Below are 19,235 nucleotides of genomic sequence, written 5' to 3' on the forward strand. Positions count from 1 at the left end.
ATGGCTGTACCATTTTACATTTCCACCAATGGTGTGTGATTGATTCAGTTTCCACATTCTTGCTATCATTTGGTGTTACCACTATTTTTTATTTTAGCTACTCTGATAAATGTATAGTGGTGTCTCATTGTGGTTTAATTTGCATTTACCTAATGGCTGATCATGTTGAACATATTTTCAAAGGCTTACTTGGCATTTTCAGTGAAATATCTCTTCATGTTTTTGTCCATTTTCTAATTGGATAGTTTTTTCACTGTCAGGTTTTCAGAGTTCTGAATAATATTCTAGATATAAGTTCTTTTTAGTTGGTAGTTTGTCCTTTCGTTCTCTTAACACAAGATCCAAGGTCTTGCAGAACAAAGATTTTTTTTTTGGTTTTGATGAGGTTCCAGATTGTATATAATTTTTTTAATACCAGAGGAAACCTTTTTTTTTCTTCTTTCCTATTCTTACTGGAACTTTAATATGGGGGGAAGGGGATACAGATAAAACACAAGTAAAAATGTTGCAGTAATGGTTATGGTAGGGAACCAGAAGCCCACTCCACCTATTTTGTTTTCTGCCCCATAGCCCTGACACCCTTGCATAGATGCTTTGTTTCTGTGGAACCCAATTTGAAAACCACTGAATTAGAGTACTGTTTATAGTAGAAATAGTGTTTCAACAAGTTTATGAAAAAGTCCATTTGTCATGTACATTATATATAGTCAATTGAGAGATCTAAGAAAAATGTGAAGTATTATTTAATGATGTTGACTTGTAATTTTGGGTATCCTCTAGCCCCAGAACACCACATAATTACCTTGGCTATACTTTTCCTTCACCCATCATAGACAAATAGTGCAAGGAGAGGAGAAATACGGCAGCAGTTTGATAATGTGTTATTTGTGAGTCTTTGTTTAGCATGAAAGATTTATAGAGGAATGAATGATAGTAATAAATGAAAAGATAAATTAATAATAAAAGATGATTTCCCATAGGCCAGGAAAATTGGTTGAAAGGTTACTTTGGCTTCTCGCCTCTGGTGTGGGGTACACAAAGATTTGGGCAGTTGGCCACAGATAGTTTGAAAACAGTAAATTTTCAGATTCTCACTTTCCTTATGTACTTTTTACTGAATTCTGCTCTGGGATATTTTAGATCAGCTCTTCATCCCATACACCTTAAATTTACATCTTAAATATATCTTGAGCTTACCAGTCATTGTTAGTCATTAAGAGAAGCTTTTGCTTATTGTGTTTTATTTAAGAACTCAAAGATGTTTATATAAATGTTTCTTTTTATATGAAATATTTGTACACATATACAGAAAAGTGCAGAAAACTTAATATGCATAGCTAAAGTTTTTAAAGCTATCTGTGTAACTACCATTCAGTGCAAGACATGGAACTTCAACTGAAGTCCCCAGGTACCTCTTCCTGATCATATCCCTCCCTAAGTAACACACAGTCTGACTTTTATGTTAGTCATGTTCTTGTTTGGCATTATAGTATTACTCTTTAAGTCTGAATTCTTAAAGCAATTTAATCTGCTTTTCTGTTTTGCATAAATGGAATCCTATATTATATATTCTTTAGTGTACAGTTATTTTTACTCAGTATTATATGTTTAGGATTCATCCCTGTTGTATATAACAGTATTTCTTTTCATTGCTGTATATATTCCATTATGTGAATAACTGCTGCTTATCTATTCTGTTGACAGACATTATGTTTGTATGTTTTCCAGGTTTTGGAGTTATGAACAATACACTGCTGAGAACACACTTTCATATTTATCCTGGTGTGGTTTATATTTTTGTGGAGTGGATTTGCTAGGTAGTAGGATATGCACTTCTTCAACTTGGCTAGATAATGCCAAATTAATTTCATAATGGTTGTACTAATTCATACTCCCACTCTGATTCAGTGTGTGAGTTTGTATTGCTCCCATCTTTACCCACACTTAATACTGTTAGACTTAAATTCTTCTAATTTAATGAGTCTTAGTTTAAGATTCTTTTTAAAAGATACTACCCTCATATCACCTTTACTTAAGGAGTTAAATTTTCAACCAGCATTAAATCTTGTTTGTCAAAATGTGTTTTAGACTCTTAAGGATTCATCAAATAGAATGAATTTCTGTAGTCGAAGAGCAAAATGTCCTTTTATCAAGATAACCAAAAAAAATTAGGTTATTATTAGTTATAAACTATTATTATTTTTCTTCAAATTCAGTATTATCACATCAAGGTTAATCTGAAATATTTTACTAAGCTGTATATTAAATTTGGATTTGTTTAGATTTGTTTCATCAGGAACTGTTCCTTGTCATCTCCCTTCTCCTGTAGTTATTCAATGATACTTTATGTCAGTGAAGTATCAAAGCCCTGTCCATCCCTTGCTTCCTTGTTTGGGGGACCACGGCCCTCTAAGTGTAAAGAGGAAAGGACTTAGTGATTGATTCCCTCTTATCCCTTCCAGCTTAGGTATTGTGGAAATGGAATTTCTGAGGTTCCATACTTTTAGGAAAACCTGAATCATGAGACGTCTCAAAAACGACACAAAAGTAGTATGTTTGCCATCTTAAAAGAAAATACCACTTAGTCTTTCCACTTATTTTGTATCTCTCATTTAAGTTCTATAGTTAAGTGTTACTTCCTTAAATAATATGTAGATCGGTTCAGAGTTAGCAGTGAAGATCTCGTAGGCTCAGTTAAGAGTATTATGTAGGTTTACTTCTTGTTGAACCTTCCTTCCCAGTCTGTATGCCTTTTATTTCCTTTTCTGTTGCATTAGCTAGGACTTCCAGTATGATGTTGAAAAGCAGTGGTGAGAGGGGGCCTCCACTCCTTGTTGTCATCCATACTTAGTTTTGGTGGGAAAACTTTCAGTTTGTCAACAGTGAGTAGGATGTTAGGTTTTCTATGGAGCATGTGCCTCTGCACCATGGACTTAACACATGCGTCTCAGGTTTTCTTAATCCTCCTTAGGCCAGACAGGAGGGCTGTATTTTCCTTACCCCCGGTCAGTGAGACTCTGGTTAAACCCCAGCAGATGAGGCTCTGCTTAAATAGTTTCTCCTGAGGTCATACCTTATTAAGAACAGAATGCTGCTGGCTGTCTCAAAATGGTTCCTTTTCTCTACCTCCTCCCAGAAGCAGGAGAGGATTTTTCTCCAGTATTCGCTTTGAGAACTCCTGTAGGGTCAGGTATGACAGTGTCCTGGGAACAGCCCTTCCTTAAATGCTATTGTCAGTATCATTCAGTGCTTTGCAAGTACAAACCATTCCAGCTTTGCTTCCTTTAATGTTAACTTTTATTTTCTTATTTTTTGAGTGAGAGAGAGAACAAGCACTCGAGAGTGCGCGAGCAGGGTGAGGGGCAGAAGGAGAGGGAGAAAGAGAATCTTAAGCAGGCTCCATGCCCAGCGCTGAGCCCCCTGGAGCCCTGTCTCACCACCCTGAGATCATGACCTGAGCTGAAATCAAGAGTTGGACACCCAACTAACCGAGCCACCCAGGTGTCCCTAATGTTAACTTTTAGAGCTGAAAGTGGTAGCACAAATTCTAATAATAGAATAATTATATAAGGTGTGTTTATATATTGCAAAGTATGTGGTCCAAGTCACCTAGAGAGTTTTTTTGCCAAAAAACTGTGACTTCTAATGGTATCCACATAACAGCTTGAATAACATTAGAACGAAAATCATGTGATATGTTTAAAGGTGCATTCTCCCTATATTAATGCCTTTCTCTCTCCTATTTCTGCAGCAGAAGAAATTGGAAATTACTAGAATGTAGTTTGAAGATGATATAACTGAAAACTTAATATGACATGACTTTATTACCATTATTAGTTACAGAGTAGAAATTCCTCATACCAGTGGAAAGTCTTAGGAGTTCTTGTGTTTTCAGTACTGATAGAACTTGAAGAGGAAATTGAAAAAACATTTCAGGTTTTTGGTTGTAATGTTTCCTCAGGTTGCTAGTTGGTGACTTAGCTAAGTTTACCAATTATTATTAAGTTATTTTAAAACATTAAGTCATGGGCGCCTGGGTGGCTCAGTCGTTAAGCGTCTGCCTTCGGCTCAGGTCATGGTCCCAGGGTCCTGGGATCAAGTCCCGCATCGGGCTCCCTGCTCCAAGGGAAGCCTGCTTCTCCCTCTCCCACTCCCCCTGCTTGTGTTCCTGCTCTCGCTGTCTCTGTCTTTGTCAAATAAATAAATAAAATCTTTAAAAACAAAACAAAACAAAACAAAACATTAAGTCATACTTAAGGGGTTTTGGGGGTTTTTTTTTTTTTTGCCATTTTTGTGGCGAAAATGCCTAATCTACAAGTGAGGGAAAATCTGTTCTACAACATCTTGATGGTATATATAAAGATACTGTGGATGAAGAAATGTTTTTTCCGTAGGCCTTATAGTTTACCTCTAAACTGCTAATATATGTTTGAAGCTTTGGGATCTTACAGTAGGCCCCAAAGGTCCATTTATTATCCTGTGCACTCATGATTCTTCTGTGTTGTGAGTCTGTAACCTGTTATAAATCAGCAAAAAAGATGTATTTTTTTTATATTTAGTACATTCATTACTTAACCATTCAGTGTTAATTTTTTAAAAGATTTATTTGAGAGAGAGAAAGCACAAGTGGGGGGAGGGGCAGAGGTCTCAAGCAGACTCCCTGCTGAGTGCAGAACCTGACACGGGCTCGATCTCAGGACCCTGAGATCACAGCCTGAGCTGAAATCAAGAGTTGGACATTTAAGGGCGCCTGGGTGGCTCAGATGGTTAAGCGTCTGCCTTCGGCTCAGGTCATGATCCCAGGGTCCTGGGATCGAGTCCCGCATCAGGCTCCCTGCTTAGCGGGAAGCCTGCTTCTCCCTCTGCTTCTCTCTCTCTCTCTCTGTCTCTCATGAATAAATAAATAAAATCTTAAAAAAAAAAAAGAGTTGGACATTTAATCGACTGTGCCACCCAAGCACCTCTCAGTATTAATTTTTAAAGCTCTTACAAGCAACTTAGAAATTCTGTTCAGTCTCACTGTCAAGATAATCATTTATATGAAATAATGTATATCAGATTTTTTTGTGTTTAGCAAAATTAAGATGCCAGTAAATCAAGTTAATCAGTAATTATTAATCACTTATCTGTGTGGCATTAGGGAATAGATAAATTTTAACAAAGTGGATGTCCTGCTTTTCATTAAATTTTAAGTTTTCTTTATTGAGATTATTTGCTCAGCTAGGTTGATACTTCTTTGAATGTATGGTAGTCAAAGGAAAATAGCCTTGGCCAGATACATGAACTGAAGGATGAATATGCTGAATGTTTTGGGAACATGAGGGAAAACTATTTCAGTTTTTCAAAAACCATAACTTTCAACAGAGCAGATGTTTTTAACCTTTACGTAGGTTAAACTTAAAACTTCAGAATCCAAACACCAACGTTATTGCCCTCTTATGTCTTAACAGTCAGAATGTTGCAATAGATACTTGTGAATTAATAATAAAGGTCTCTTCATTTTCTTGACTAAGTAAGAATCTAAGGATAAGATTCTTAAAAAGTATTTGATGGAACAGATGAAGCATCATAGATGAAGCATCATCTTGTATTTTTGCAGAATGAAATCACTCATTGTCTCAGCTGAAAATGCCATTAGAAACAAGTATGTGTGTGTTAGGGGTGGATTGAGGATCCTTTTCTCACTGGTACTTGGGTTTCCAAGGATTTTTCAAGAATGTAATTTATGTGCCATATGTGATTTCCAGGAAATTATTTTGGGTGAGATACCTAATTACACCCAAAAATTGAAGCTGCTTTTTGTAGCCATAATTCCATGTTAATTAATATAAGCTTGGAAAGCAGGTTTTCTTATGCTTCTGGATACGGTGACAAACCAGGAGCAGTTACCTTGATACTAAAAGGATTCTTCATTGTGCTCACCTAACCAGAAGAAAAGCTTGTGGCAAGAAAGTAGGAGACATTTTCCTCAATTTGGGTGGTGGATAAGAAGGTTGAGAACCTTTATCAGTGGAGTAGCTAAAAAATAGGATAGATTACTGGAATCATAATGGTTGTGTCTTATCTTTCTTATAGGTGTGGTATTTGAGAAAACTTTTGAAACTTTGGGCTCCGTGTATTTAGAATGTTAAATATAGTGTTCCTTCATTAGTTCAGAAACCCTTTTGTTATATGGATTTCAGATGAAGTCTAATGTATGTTGGCAATACATTCTCTAGAGCTCTTTCCTGAATTTGCTGCTTCCTTCCATGTGGCTTTTCAAAGTCATTAAACAAAAAATTTTTTTTGTTACAACAGTACCTTATTTATCCTTTTGGCTTTTGCCATTCAAGCCAGTTATGCAGTACTGTTTTGGAACTTATGTGATTGGCAGTTGAACTGGGTGAATGGAGTAGCCAGTGTAGATTAAAATGCCATTCCAGAGACAGATGGTGTGGAATAGTCAATGTCTGAACATTCATTACGTCTACATAAGCGTTGTTTTTGTATTTGTAGAGGATTTATCATGAATGCTACCTTCTCATTCCTTCCCTTCCTCTTCTTTTTTCCATCAGTGTAAACCAGAATACAAGGTACCTGGACTTTATGTTATTGACTCCATTGTACGACAATCTCGACATCAGTTTGGTCAAGAAAAGGATGTGTTTGCACCCAGATTTAGTAATAACATCATTAGCACTTTCCAGAATTTATATCGTTGCCCTGGGGATGACAAGGTATGCTGCCTTTTTTTTTTTAATTAACATACAATGTATTATTTGTTTCAGGGGTACAGGTCTGTGATTCATCAGTCTTAGCAGAGAAAGACAAGTATCATATGATCTTACTGATACGAGGAATTTTTTTTTAAGTCGATACATTACCCTTTGGTCTAATGAGACTCTAGTTTATCTTAACTATGATTTTATGTTACCCTTTACTCCTAGTAATTCTGAATTTGAATATTTAGTTATTACACTCTCCACATTCTGAGATTCTTAGCATCTTAAACAAAAGTGGAGAGATGTAGTTGATTTGGCTATTTTTTAACTTATTGAAGCAATTGGTGTTAAAGAAACTGGCTATAATAAGCTTTTGGAATTACACTGAAAGCTTATTTATTCTCACACACAACTAATTTAATGTTTTGATTATTTGACCTGAACTGATATTTACCTATTTAGTGTCTATGAAAATGGATTTGCTAAGCAGTTAATAGAAAATAACCGCATTTTAAAATTCTTTTATTTTGATAAAGTTTTATTAGTACTGGAAACCACACTACTAAGTCTTCTAGATCTGAATGAATAAATATTTTGTACCACATAAAAAGAAGGCTTTGGACCCTGAGAGAGAGTAAAAAGGGGTTCTTTATATGTGCTCAGAGGTATTAGAAGTTTACATATTTTGTGATACTGATTTGGAAATTTAGATTACTCTTCTGATAGGGTTGGTTGCAATATTAAATTTTTAAAAGGTCATGTTAGATAAAGACTTTGTCTTAAAGTTTATTTGCTTAAAAGGTGAAGTCAAAATCACCTGTAAATACAGCTTTGGTGCTGAGATAAATCCTGATCACCTCAACAGTGTTAATACAGTCTCCAGGCAACCGTAACCATCGATCTCATTAGACTTCACATAGAAGCTGAAACTGAGTTGTCATTCCTGCCTTCTACTAAATGTAGCTTTAATTTACCTTGTACATCTGTCAAAATGAACTTTTTTTTAAGTGTGTTAAGATTAGCAAATCAAAATTATAGAAACATGATTTCAGGGGCGGAAAGTACTACAGAAGTATTTTAATCCATCCTTCCCATCCACTGTTCGAATAGTCTCTGAAATGACTGTGCTAAGTTTTGAAAGCAGAAAATCAAAATGTCATTTTTCTTTTTTCCTCCAGAGTAAAATAGTGAGAGTATTAAATTTATGGCAGAAGAATAATGTGTTTAAGAGTGAGATTATTCAGCCTCTTTTGGATATGGCAGCAGGGATTCCTCCCCCAGTTGTCACACCTGTGTTGGCCAGTACTACTGCTGCTATGAGCAACACCCCAGGTATGTTACCTTGATAGAGATTTGTTTTCTAAATATTCTACTTTTTTTTTTTCCAGGTGATTATTCATTTGTAAAGTAACAATTTAACAGTGCAAGAGAACTTATCTAGCATTAAGTAATTGAAATGAAATGTAATTTGAAGGAAAAATAGACTCAGAATTTGTATTTGTGTGTAATTCTTTTCTAAAAATTAAAAATCTGAACTTTTTAAATCCCTGGAAGCATAAATACAGTGAACTTTGGGAAATTGTTTTGTCACTTAAGTTTTTTCCTGGTGTAGGCTGTCCATAAATTTGCATGTAAATCAACTTGTAGTATAGTAGGGGAACTTAATATTTATAAGGAACCCTGAAAAAATTATCTAATGAAGCCAAGAATGCTTTAGTAATAATCTCAGAATCTTGTTCTAGAAAGTATATTTAAAAGACTTAAAATTTCTTTTCATAGTTGAGGAATTTACATTTGGTATGTATTTAGTTTTTGTTGTGTGTGTCTGTGTCTGTACATATACACATCCATTTTCAAACAAAAATAGTTTTATATTGAACATACTGTTTTATAATTTTTCAATTATATTTAGAATATTTCCTCATGTCACTGAATTTTCTTCTGTAATAAGATTTATAATGATTTCTAAGTAGTGTAGGCTTCTTTAAAGTAGTAGCTTAATGAGGACAAGTATGGACAGATCCTTTTGGTATTTTTTTTTTTTCAGTCTACCTAATTCTGTAATTAGACAATAAAATAAAAACATTTAAGTGTACATATTTTATAAAAGTGACAAAGCATATCTCTCTACCTTTCCAAGTCTTATTTATTTACTTACGTGTTTATTTGGGTGGGTGTGATGTCTTTTTTTTAAAAGGAACTCCTGTGACACCTGTTACTCCAGCCAATGTGGTCCAAGGTCTACCGGATCCGTGGGTATCTCAGATAACAAACACAGATACACTTGCAGCAGTAGCTCAAATCTTACAAAGTCCTCAAGGCCAACAGGTGAGCAGTTTTTTTGTTAAATCAACAATGATTTAGAACTCATTATTCTCCTAATGTATTATTTTATAATGTACCACCTAAAGAGTATGAGTTATTTCTGTAAAAATGAGATCACACTATAGATACTACTCTGTAACTTGCTTGCTTTTTCATTTAGTAAGGCATCGTTTTATGCACTGTTTTATACCAAAATACTGACTTAGCACATAGTTTGTGCGAAACATTATTAAGTGCTATTGTTACTCCAATAACAAGACTAGGGATGTCTGCTCTGTTAGGAAAGATGTCTTTCTATGTTAGGGGAGACAAATAATAAAAAGTATAAAACTTTATTTAGATAGTGATACATGACTTAAAACAGGATAAATTTTTAGAGTGACTGGGTTTGGGGTCAGAATTAGAGAGGGTCGCCCAGAGAAGGTGTTTTTGAGGAAGTGCCATTTGAAGTGAAACTAGAAATGGAGCTACTCATGGTAGGGTTTGAGGATAGCCCATTCTTCGCATCTCCTTTTCTTACCTGTCCTTTAAAACACAAATTAATTGTGATCTGTGCAATAAGTCCCCTACTCCCCCCAAACTCTTTCTCCAAATATTCATGAGGTTTTAGCCACCTGTGAGTTTTTGTTTAAATGTCACTTCAGTAAGGCCTTCAAAAAGTGATTTAAAACAGTGCATTCTTTCATCCCCTGTGCTCCTTTTTCCTATCACCTACTTTCTTTCTATTACATTATATAATTGATTATTTTATTTATTCTCTCTTTCCACCAGAATGTATGCTCTACAAGGATGAGAATATTTTTCATCTGTTTTGTTCACTGCTGTGTCTCCTGTGTTTAGGCTGTAGCAGATGTTTGGTACATTTTTGTAGAATGAATGAATAGTATATGGAGGCATAACAGTATTGGGTATGCAAGGATCTTTCAGAGTTGAGATGTCTGGAGGGTCAGATGGCCTGTGCATGTAAGTTAATGATGACACAGCTAAGTGTGGACCTGGTTTCAAAAGACGAATGGTGGGCTGAAAAAGAGTTCATATGCTAAACAGTGGGGAATTTTTTCATGTTGAAGTCACTGATCTGAATAGTACTTTAGTGGATGGGAGAGGCGAGAAGCCTAGAGCTAGGAAGTATCTTCATTTTGGTAACAATGATAAAAGAAGGGAAGTAATAAATATGTGAAAATAGTAGGGTTGCAGACTCTCTAAAAGGACAATCTCTGCCCCCCCCCCCCCAAAAAAAGGACCATTCTAGAGTTTTAAACATGTAAAACCCAATTCAGTTATAGTCTTAGATTAGATCCAGTTTCTCCACTTTGGGGAACAATTGGGAAACTGAATTGGATATTAGATAAAATTATCAGATTACTAATTTTATCTTGTGATAATGATATTTTGAAAATAATTCATAAAGCAAATGTTTTCATTTTAAAAGATACTTATTAAAATAAGTACTTGTGGCAGGAGAAGTGATTTTTCTAGAAGAAATAGTGTGAAGAGAGTTAAGAAGACATAGTAATTGATAGAATATTAAGTCAAGAGTAGAAGGAAAAGTAGGATGCTGCACTGGTTGAACCTGACTGAAACAGTAACAGTGCTGTCTGGAAACATACAGATATCAAAAGGAGTAGTTAAAATGTGTAAAGGAGAAAATATGGTATTAACCCCTTTCTCTCTTTTCCCCTCTGCCCCTTCTTCCTCTCCCTCCCTTTTTTCCTCCTTTTCCCCCTCCCTCCATCCTGTCTGTTCTGGAGCTTCCTCAGTGCAATAACTAGGCTATCATATATTTTGGTATAATTTTCTTCGCTATCACATTAGTAGTTTGTAGTTACTGTTTATTTGATAGCCAAATGATTCTAGTTTGTTTCTTAATGTAGCTGTTTTAGATAGGCATGAAATTACTTTCATCTTGGATGGCTTTTGTACCTTCTCCCACTATAAGTTGATCTTCACTTAAACAGTACACATGTCTTGTTTCTATTCTAAATTGATAATATTCAGATTCAACTCAGAACTTGATTAGGAAAGTATTAATTACTTCTAAGATGTACATAAACATAGGGTTTACTTAACTCTGCAGTATCTTCAGGATCTTATTGTTGTTTCTGCCTTTTTTTTTTTTTTTAAGATTTTTTTTTTAATTTATTTATTTGACAGAGAGATAGCACAAGTAGGCAGAGCGGCAGGGAGAGGGAGAAGCAGGCTCTCTGCCGAGCAGGGAGCCCGATGCGGGGCTCGATCCCAGGACCCCGGGATCATGACCTGAGCCAAAGGCAGCCGCTTAACCGACTGAGCCACCCAGGCGCCCCTGTTTCTGCTTTTTAAGAGGATGGATGAATAGAGGGAGTAGGGATTTGACTTCAACTCTTGTTGGCACTATTCACCTTTAATTTCCTTAGTTTCAGACTGCTCCAAGAGACAAATTTCTTATTTGCTTTCCTACTTCCAGGAAATGTGTTATCTGATGGTAAATCTGAAAGATAGCAAAAGCAGTTGTTGTCAGTGCTTGTTTTTTTTTTTTTTTTTACGGAGATTAAAGAGTTAATTGAAGAAGGAATGAAAAGCTTAGTGAAGGGGCACCTGGGTGGCTCAGTCAGTTGAGCTTCCAACTCTTGATTTTGGCTCAGGGTCGTGGGATCAAGCCCCATGTGGAACCCCCCCTTCAGGAGCCCCGCTTCAGGTTCCACGCTCAGTGTGCATCCTGCTTGGGATTCTCTCTCCTTCTGCCCCACTCCCTGCTCGCACCCGCATGCTCTAAATAAATAAAGAAATAAGTAAGTAAATAAGTAAATAAAATTTTTAAAAGAAAAGCTTAGTGAAAAAAATCAGTCTGTATGTGATGAGTTCTTTATCTGTCATGGTATGACCACTTTATTTGGCTTAAAGTTCTCTGGCTTTCCAGAAGCAGAACAGATTTATTAAGGACTGTTATATATGGCACACACAACAAAATATGTATTTTTAAAATTTCCTTGTTTTGAGTTAGTATCTATTTTCTCTTGATCTCCAACAATGAATCTTACTGACTAAAAGATGGGCATTCTTACAGATAAAACCCAGCATCTCTTCGTAATAATTTTCCTTTTTTCCCCTCCAGCTTCAGCAGTTAATACAGACTTTACAACTACAACAGCAGAAGCCTCAGCCTTCTATCCTGCAGGCCCTGGACGCTGGTCTCGTTGTGCAGTTGCAAGCTCTCACAGCACAGCTCACGGCTGCAGCTGCCGCAGCCAACACCCTGAACCCCTTGGAACAGGGAGTGGCTTTCAACAAGGTAGAAATTAAGTTAGCAGATTTGTTTTATAAGAAGTATTAAAGTCTATATGCTGTCATGTGGATTCTAATTCTGTAAATTATATTTTATTATAGAACTATTATTTACAATATGCAGTGTACTATGTAATATATTATGAATTTTACTAAAGGTTTACAGATTCCTGAAGAAACTTAAGTAACTTTAAAATTCCACTTGAAACATTTAGATTCTCTTAACTAAATAACTCGTCAGTAAAATTGTATATTCACCATTGAGGCAAATACAATTTTCTCAATTTTCTAATTTCTTTTATGGATGTTAACAAATACTTGATGTTCTGTGTTCTAAAATTTTAACCTGCTAAAATTATAATTGTTCAAAATGTGAAAGTTCACAGGAAAACTTCTCTAGAGTTGTCATTATACTGTAATATTATGATAAATTGAGGCCTAAGTATAAAGGATAGTGGTTTTAAAGTTGAAAATCTTTCATGTATAATTTATTGTGTGATCACCTTAATGTTCTTATTAATTATGAGAATATTAAAATACCTTGGAAGTGTTATCCATATTATTTTTGTTTCTGCTACTATATTTTTTTAGGAAAATAAATACTGGTATATTATATTACTTTAGACTTTTTTAGCTATCAGCTTAATTTAGTCTGAAAATGTAATAGCTAAACCACATAGGGGGCACCTGGGTGACTCAGTTAAGCGTCCAACTCTTGATCTCAGCTCAGGTCTTGATCTCAGGATCATGAGTTCAAGCCTTGCATTGGACTCCCTGCTGGGCATGGAGCCTACTTAAAAAAAAAAAAAAAAAATAGCTAACCCACATAAAAAACCTTTAAATTGGTCATTTGGGAGACAATAGAGCAGCCTAAGAAGAGAAGTGTACTAGGAATAGACCATTGATTATAGTCCTAGATGTTTTTTAATCAAGCTTTATTACTACCGGCAAGCCACAGTAATTATTTTAAATCCCAGTCTTCTCTTCTATAGAGCATTAGTGTTTCTCCTGTGATTTGTTTTGTTATATAAAGCAGTGTATGTCAAAAGTACTTTAAAATATTCACTCAAATTAAATGCTTTATTATAGAATAACAAAATTATGTAAAAACATTTATGTATTAATGTGATAGAGGTAAATTGGATGTCATTGACATTCAGAATAGCATTTGTACCTTATTTTTGTGTGAATCACCTTTTAATTTGTCTTTTTCTCCTTTTTTTTCCTTCCCTACTTAGAAGTTGATGGATAGGTTTGATTTTGGGGAAGATTCTGAGCATAGTGAAGAACCCAAAAAGGAAATTTCAGCTTCTCAACTGTAAGAATTGTTGTTTTTCTTTATAACCATAAGTTTTCCCCATTATTATTATAAACATTGGATGGGACATTGCCTTCTGAACTGCCAGGTATACTTTGAATATGTTGGGATATAATTTCAGGCTCTTGAGTTCTAACATTACAGAAAGATGCTAGAGTCGCTGTCTTGTTGCCTCCCTATTTATTTTGGCTCCTTTCTCAGATCTTTGCAAATATTTGGGATATATCAAAATTCTTTATAGGAGAATTGATAGATGTGATATAGTTGTGATATTTTCTATGTCTGTATTAGGCATTATTTTATTCAATTGTAAGAATATTTGAAATAATAGGAAACAAGCTTGCTTCTAGTGTCAGTGGCCACACTTCAAGGAATTCTGCCAAATTCTGGGGGTATATCTGACTCATCAGAAGTAAAGATTGGGATTATAGGGATTTTGTTTTTTTTAAGATATGGATTGTACATTTTTATTTAGATTAGTGATTTTCTTGTCTCAAGCAGTTCTGTGCAGCTCTAGGTTCTTACAGGTTTGAGAAAGGACCAGTGGGGAAGAGGATGTTGGAGAGTTGGGGCGTGGAGGATGGGAGGATGGAGGATGGTGAATGGAGGGAATGCCTCTGGGAATCTTATTTCAAACAGAGTTTATTAATTTTATATATTGGGATAATCTCTTAAAATACATTTATATAATACATAAAAATACATATATCTTTTTGGTAAAGAGATTTTACTTGAAAAATTCATATTGAATTATACAATTAGAGGAGAAACATTTGAGATCTAGTAGATCAATGTCCTGAACAATTTAAGAATCTTTAATGGTTCTGATAGGATATTTTTATAATGTTTTAATGCTTTCTATGATGAGAAGTTAAATAATCTTTATTACTGAATCCTGTTTGATTTACTTTATACACACTGATCCGTTTTGCATTCTGAAGCAAGGAAACAAATTTGCTCCATTATCTTTTGAGACATAGCCTTTCAATATTTGAAGTTAGGTATCATTCTTCCCCTTAGGTTTATTTGCTCCAGATGAAGTACACTTTTTTTCAACTGTTTCAAGACTTCTCACCATCCTGATTGCCCCTTTTGGGATGCCCTCTTTTTTGTTCATGTCTTACCTTGTGGCACCCAGAATTCCAGGTGTATTCCAGGTGTGAATTTCCCAGAGTATAGTTAAATTATTATTTCCTCTTATCTAAGTACTGTTTCTGTTAACATACCTAATAATGTGAATGCTTTTCTAAAGAAAGCAGATTAGTTTTGTAAAGTTTATGGTCAATTACAATTGTAGATTTCACATGTACTGATTGATAGACCATTTCTCCCGCTATCTTATAGTTAGAGAAGGAGTTAAAGTGACAATGTTTAAATACTTTTAACTGTTTTTATATGTTTCATTGAAATTTTCTTAAAGTACTCTAATGTAAAAAATACTAATTTATATGTATTTAATAGTGTGAGATCATAATAACAGATCTTCCATCAAAGTATCTTTAACATGTTATCCATCTATTGAAAGACTGTTGGAGAGTATCTTTCTATTTTAACATATTAATGTTCTGAGGTATTCCATTTTCTGTTAATATTTCAAAAGTAAACATTGTAGTAGAGTATGTTTCATTTAATTGGCATGGGGGAGGTTGAAAAATCAGTTATTTTTGTATTTTCACTGGGTTTTAAAATGTTTCTACTTGTTTTTCCTTCTAGTTCTCATGTTTCAGAATCTGTGAACAATTCCATTTTTCATCAGATAGCTGAACAGCTACAGCAGCAAAACCTTGAACATCTCAGACAGCAACTCCTAGAACAGCAACAGCCTCAAAAGGTTTATAACTCCATCTTGTGGTCTTTAGAGTTACTGCTATCTACATTTATAAAGTGGTGTTTCTCAAGCATGGTGATTTTTCTTCAGTTTTATTGCTAGGAAGATCAGCCTTTTCAGAACGTTTATAGTCTTTTCTGTTATCAGAATGTGTTCTAGATATATACATGTGCTTGGTATACAAGCAGTGGAGAACAGAAGCCAGAGGTGGTGTTTCAGTATTACAACTTAAAACTTCATGTGCTTTTCTCCACCCAGTTCCCTATCAAGCAAGGTCATGATGATTTTGCTTTGGTTGATCGTGATCAACAAAATAGATTGCTGCCTTTAATTAGGCTATTACTGTGTGGCAGGAAGTTTATGAGGCATGATTACATTTAATGCTATGAGATAGCATTTTGACTTCCATTGTACCTTAGTGAAATTAAACATCCATTGCAAAACTATATAGTAATATCATGTATCATTAGTTTTGAGACACCATTATTTTATGTACAGCTAAGAATTTTTAATCACTTCAAAGGTACAACATCCTATGGAATTAAAAGAACCTTAATAAATTACAGGGATGATAATATGTGAAGAAGGATCATACCTTAGAACTGATAAAATATGTCAAGTTGCAAAGGCAGGGTTAATCCATTACAAAGCCTGTTTTTGCTCCATGTGAGAAACACTTATAGATATAAACTGTTTAGAATATGAGTGTTTTTAAATTCCCCCCAATCACACTTCTTCCTAATAGCAAAACTTTTTGGCACTAAAATAATACTACAAACGTTTTTGAAGTATGAGCAATGTGTTGTTAGACAAATGATATATATGCAGAGATGAACAAAAAAGCATCTGGCCTCAAGTAATCTCTCCTCTAATGGAACATGTACATCTGTATGAACATAGGGCAGGATTCTAGGTTCTGTAATAGAGGTACAGGTGAAGGACAGTTGGAAATAAAGAAGAGAGAAGAGTTACTTTAGTTTAAAGGGATAACAAATCTTGGACACTGCTGGGGTCTGAACTTGTCCTTTTAAATCAAATAGTAAACATAAAATGGATATTAATGGTATTTGCTAGGTTGGAACGTATACCTGGAATTATGAGAATGGAATTCTAGACCTTGTTTTGAAGGAATAATTCTGATAGAAGTGGTTGGAGTAGGTGTAGTATTTTATGTCAGGCAGATATATCTGCCTGAGAATTCAGGAACTTTAAAGATAGAGCACAATGTAGAACATTTGGATGTTGTTTAAAGAAGAACACAAGTTGTAAATCAATGAAAAGAAACAGGTTGTCAGTAATGTAATAAAAAAGGTCACAGAGCTGTTACAAAGGCAAGGGGCAGTCGTGATGGAAAAGTTTATCCAAACAGCAGATTGTCCGTCTATAAATATAGTTTTGATTGTCTTAGTTCCAGTTTCCTTTCAGAAGGTTCAGAAGGAGCAGTAAAATCAAGGTAGTACTCTTAAAATTAACACCAAATTATTGAAGTGAAAATTCCTAGAAACTTGAGAGAACGCTATTCTTTTTCTTCTCTTTTAAAGTTATTTAAATTAGCCAACATATAGTACATCATTAGTTTCAGATGCAGAGTTCAGTAATTCATCAGTTACATACAACACCCAGTGCTCATCACATCACGTGCCCTCCTTAATGCCTGTCACCCAGTTACCCCATCCCCCCACCCACCTCCCCTCCAGCAGCCCTCAGTTTCTTTCCCATAATTGAGTCTCTCGTGGTTTGTTTCCCTGTCTGATTTCTTCCCATTCCGTTTTCCAGGGTTATTCTGTCTTAAGAATCTCACCAACCAAAAGAAAAATAGAGCTCTGGGTTTAGTTAATACATTATCTCCAGAATTTTAAAGGATACAGTAATTAGATCCTTTTGAAAGAATTAGATATTGTTAAAAGCTTTTGTTGTTCAGAAATGAGTGTTGAAGAAAGGGAGTGGTGAAAGAAAAGCAACTTTTCTAATACATCAGGTAGATGTGTTCAAAACCTATGACAAATTTCAAATTGGAAAGTATATCAGCAGGGTAACCATTAAATTTAATAAATTGTGTAATTGGCTCTACGAAACCAGTTGCTTTCATATGATGAAGATAGGCTGAAATATGCAGAAAAATGAAGCATTTTTGTTTCCCAGTAAGCTCATTATGGCCACCTAAAAGTTCTTACGCTGTCTTAGAGAAAGGAAACGGATTTCTGGTGCTACCCTACTCATTACAGTCCTGACCACACCTGCATGTGAGTTCATATCTAGTATCCCTAACAATAGAAAACCACTGAAAACAGAGCACTTCCAAGAAGTGGCTGAATTGTGAAGGGAGTAATAGTCATGTTGGATGGAGAATGATTGCCGTTGTCTGAAGTAAGTTCTAGTTCATGATAGTGGTGATTGTTTTATCAGGATATTCAAAAGATGTCAGGAAAGCTATAGCTCAAGATGAAATACTGATAATAAAAATGGTAAGACTGATAAAAAGGGCTTTTAAAAGAATGTTAGGAATACAAAGGTTATGGAAGATTCAGCCACTTAATAATGAGGAGCTATCATATGTAACTTACTTTGATTCAGTTTTTTTTTATATAGAAAAATATAATGGAAAGAGTAGAATTGAACATGATAAAGCCTAAGATAGGTGATAATATTAAGAGCCCTGAGTTGCTTTAAGTGATTTGATGTCTCAGCTCACATCAATTGCATTTCATGGTACTGCAGTTGTAGGATTATAGCATAGCATGTGTGGATTTCAGTAAGGCTTTTGACAAAGTCTTTCCTGTCACTTACACAGAAAAAAGTGGAGGAACATGGATCTATAACTGATCAAAATGTGACAGTGTGTTAATCCAGCTTCAAAAGAAGTATCTGCTAGTTGCTGTTATCCTTGTCTTCTATTTTTTCAGTATTGATGCTTTACATGAGGACAACACTGAAGAAACTAGAGGTGTATACCAGAATGTATACTAAGGATGTATACCAGTATATCAAAAAAGCAGTCATTTGCCACCTGGGCCCAGTGGATCCTTTTAAAATATATTTGAAGTCCTCTCACAGATAGTTTAGAGAAGTGAAACTAAAAGGGATAGGGGAAAATATTTTATGAGCAATTTTAATATAACAATTGAAATGTAGCAAACCTTTTTGTCAATTAAATTCAAATATCGCATGTTTTGTTTTTTTTTTTAAGATTTTATTTATTTATTTGACAGAGAGACAGCGAGAGCAGGAACACAAGCAGGGGGAGTGGGAGAGGGAGAAGCAGGCTTCCCGCGGAGCAGAGAGCCCGATGTAGGGCTCGATCCCAGGACCCTGGGACCATGACCTGAGCCAAAGGCAGACGCTTAACGACTGAGCCACCCAGGCACCCCAAATATCGCATGTTCTTTTAGCAAAATAGAACAGTCTAGGTTCTTGTTGCAAAATACTGTAAGATAAATATTAACTGAATAAGTGGATGAAAAGACCCTCTTTTTGTCCTTAGAGACACATTTTTCTGCCATCAGTTTTGGAGTTTGAGAAATACATTTAGGATATGGTCATCTGAAAACTCAGTCTGATATTTCACTTAGATATTAAACTTCAACATCATTAGAGTCTAGAATGATGCTCTTTCTTTGTATTCATGTTCTGTTTTGTTTAATAATTATGAAATATGTTCCTGTCAGTTTTCTTCTCTTTGCCGTTATGTACAGAAATGAAAAAATCTAAATATTCAGCTATGTTCTAAGGAAAGCTTAAAAGCAGACTACAAAGATAGTGTCTCCAATCTCATTTTTACCTTCTTGAAATACACAGTATT

The 19,235-nt window shown here is 35.0% G+C and overlaps 1 protein-coding gene across 8 annotated transcripts in view; it reads left to right on the plus strand.

The window, feature by feature from the left end:
- SCAF8 (SR-related CTD associated factor 8) overlaps nt 1-19,235 on the plus strand; it is a 184,640-nt gene that overhangs the window by 40,219 nt on the left and 125,186 nt on the right. For all 8 annotated transcript variants that reach the window (XR_004676625.1, XM_034991076.1, XM_034991077.1 and 5 more), the window contains 6 exons: nt 6,555-6,716; nt 7,880-8,033; nt 8,899-9,029; nt 12,121-12,297; nt 13,529-13,608; nt 15,322-15,439. Coding sequence is in view for 7 of the 8 variants with exons in the window: in XM_034991076.1 (XP_034846967.1) it covers nt 6,555-6,716; nt 7,880-8,033; nt 8,899-9,029; nt 12,121-12,297; nt 13,529-13,608; nt 15,322-15,439 (822 nt within the window). In the remaining variant the exon portion in view is untranslated. The remainder of the gene's footprint in view (nt 1-6,554; nt 6,717-7,879; nt 8,034-8,898; nt 9,030-12,120; nt 12,298-13,528; nt 13,609-15,321; nt 15,440-19,235) is intronic.

The sequence above is a fragment of the Mirounga leonina genome, unplaced genomic scaffold (assembly GCF_011800145.1).
Source record: "Mirounga leonina isolate KUSES-001 unplaced genomic scaffold, KU_Mleo_1.0 Mir_53, whole genome shotgun sequence".
NCBI lineage: Eukaryota > Metazoa > Chordata > Mammalia > Carnivora > Phocidae > Mirounga > Mirounga leonina.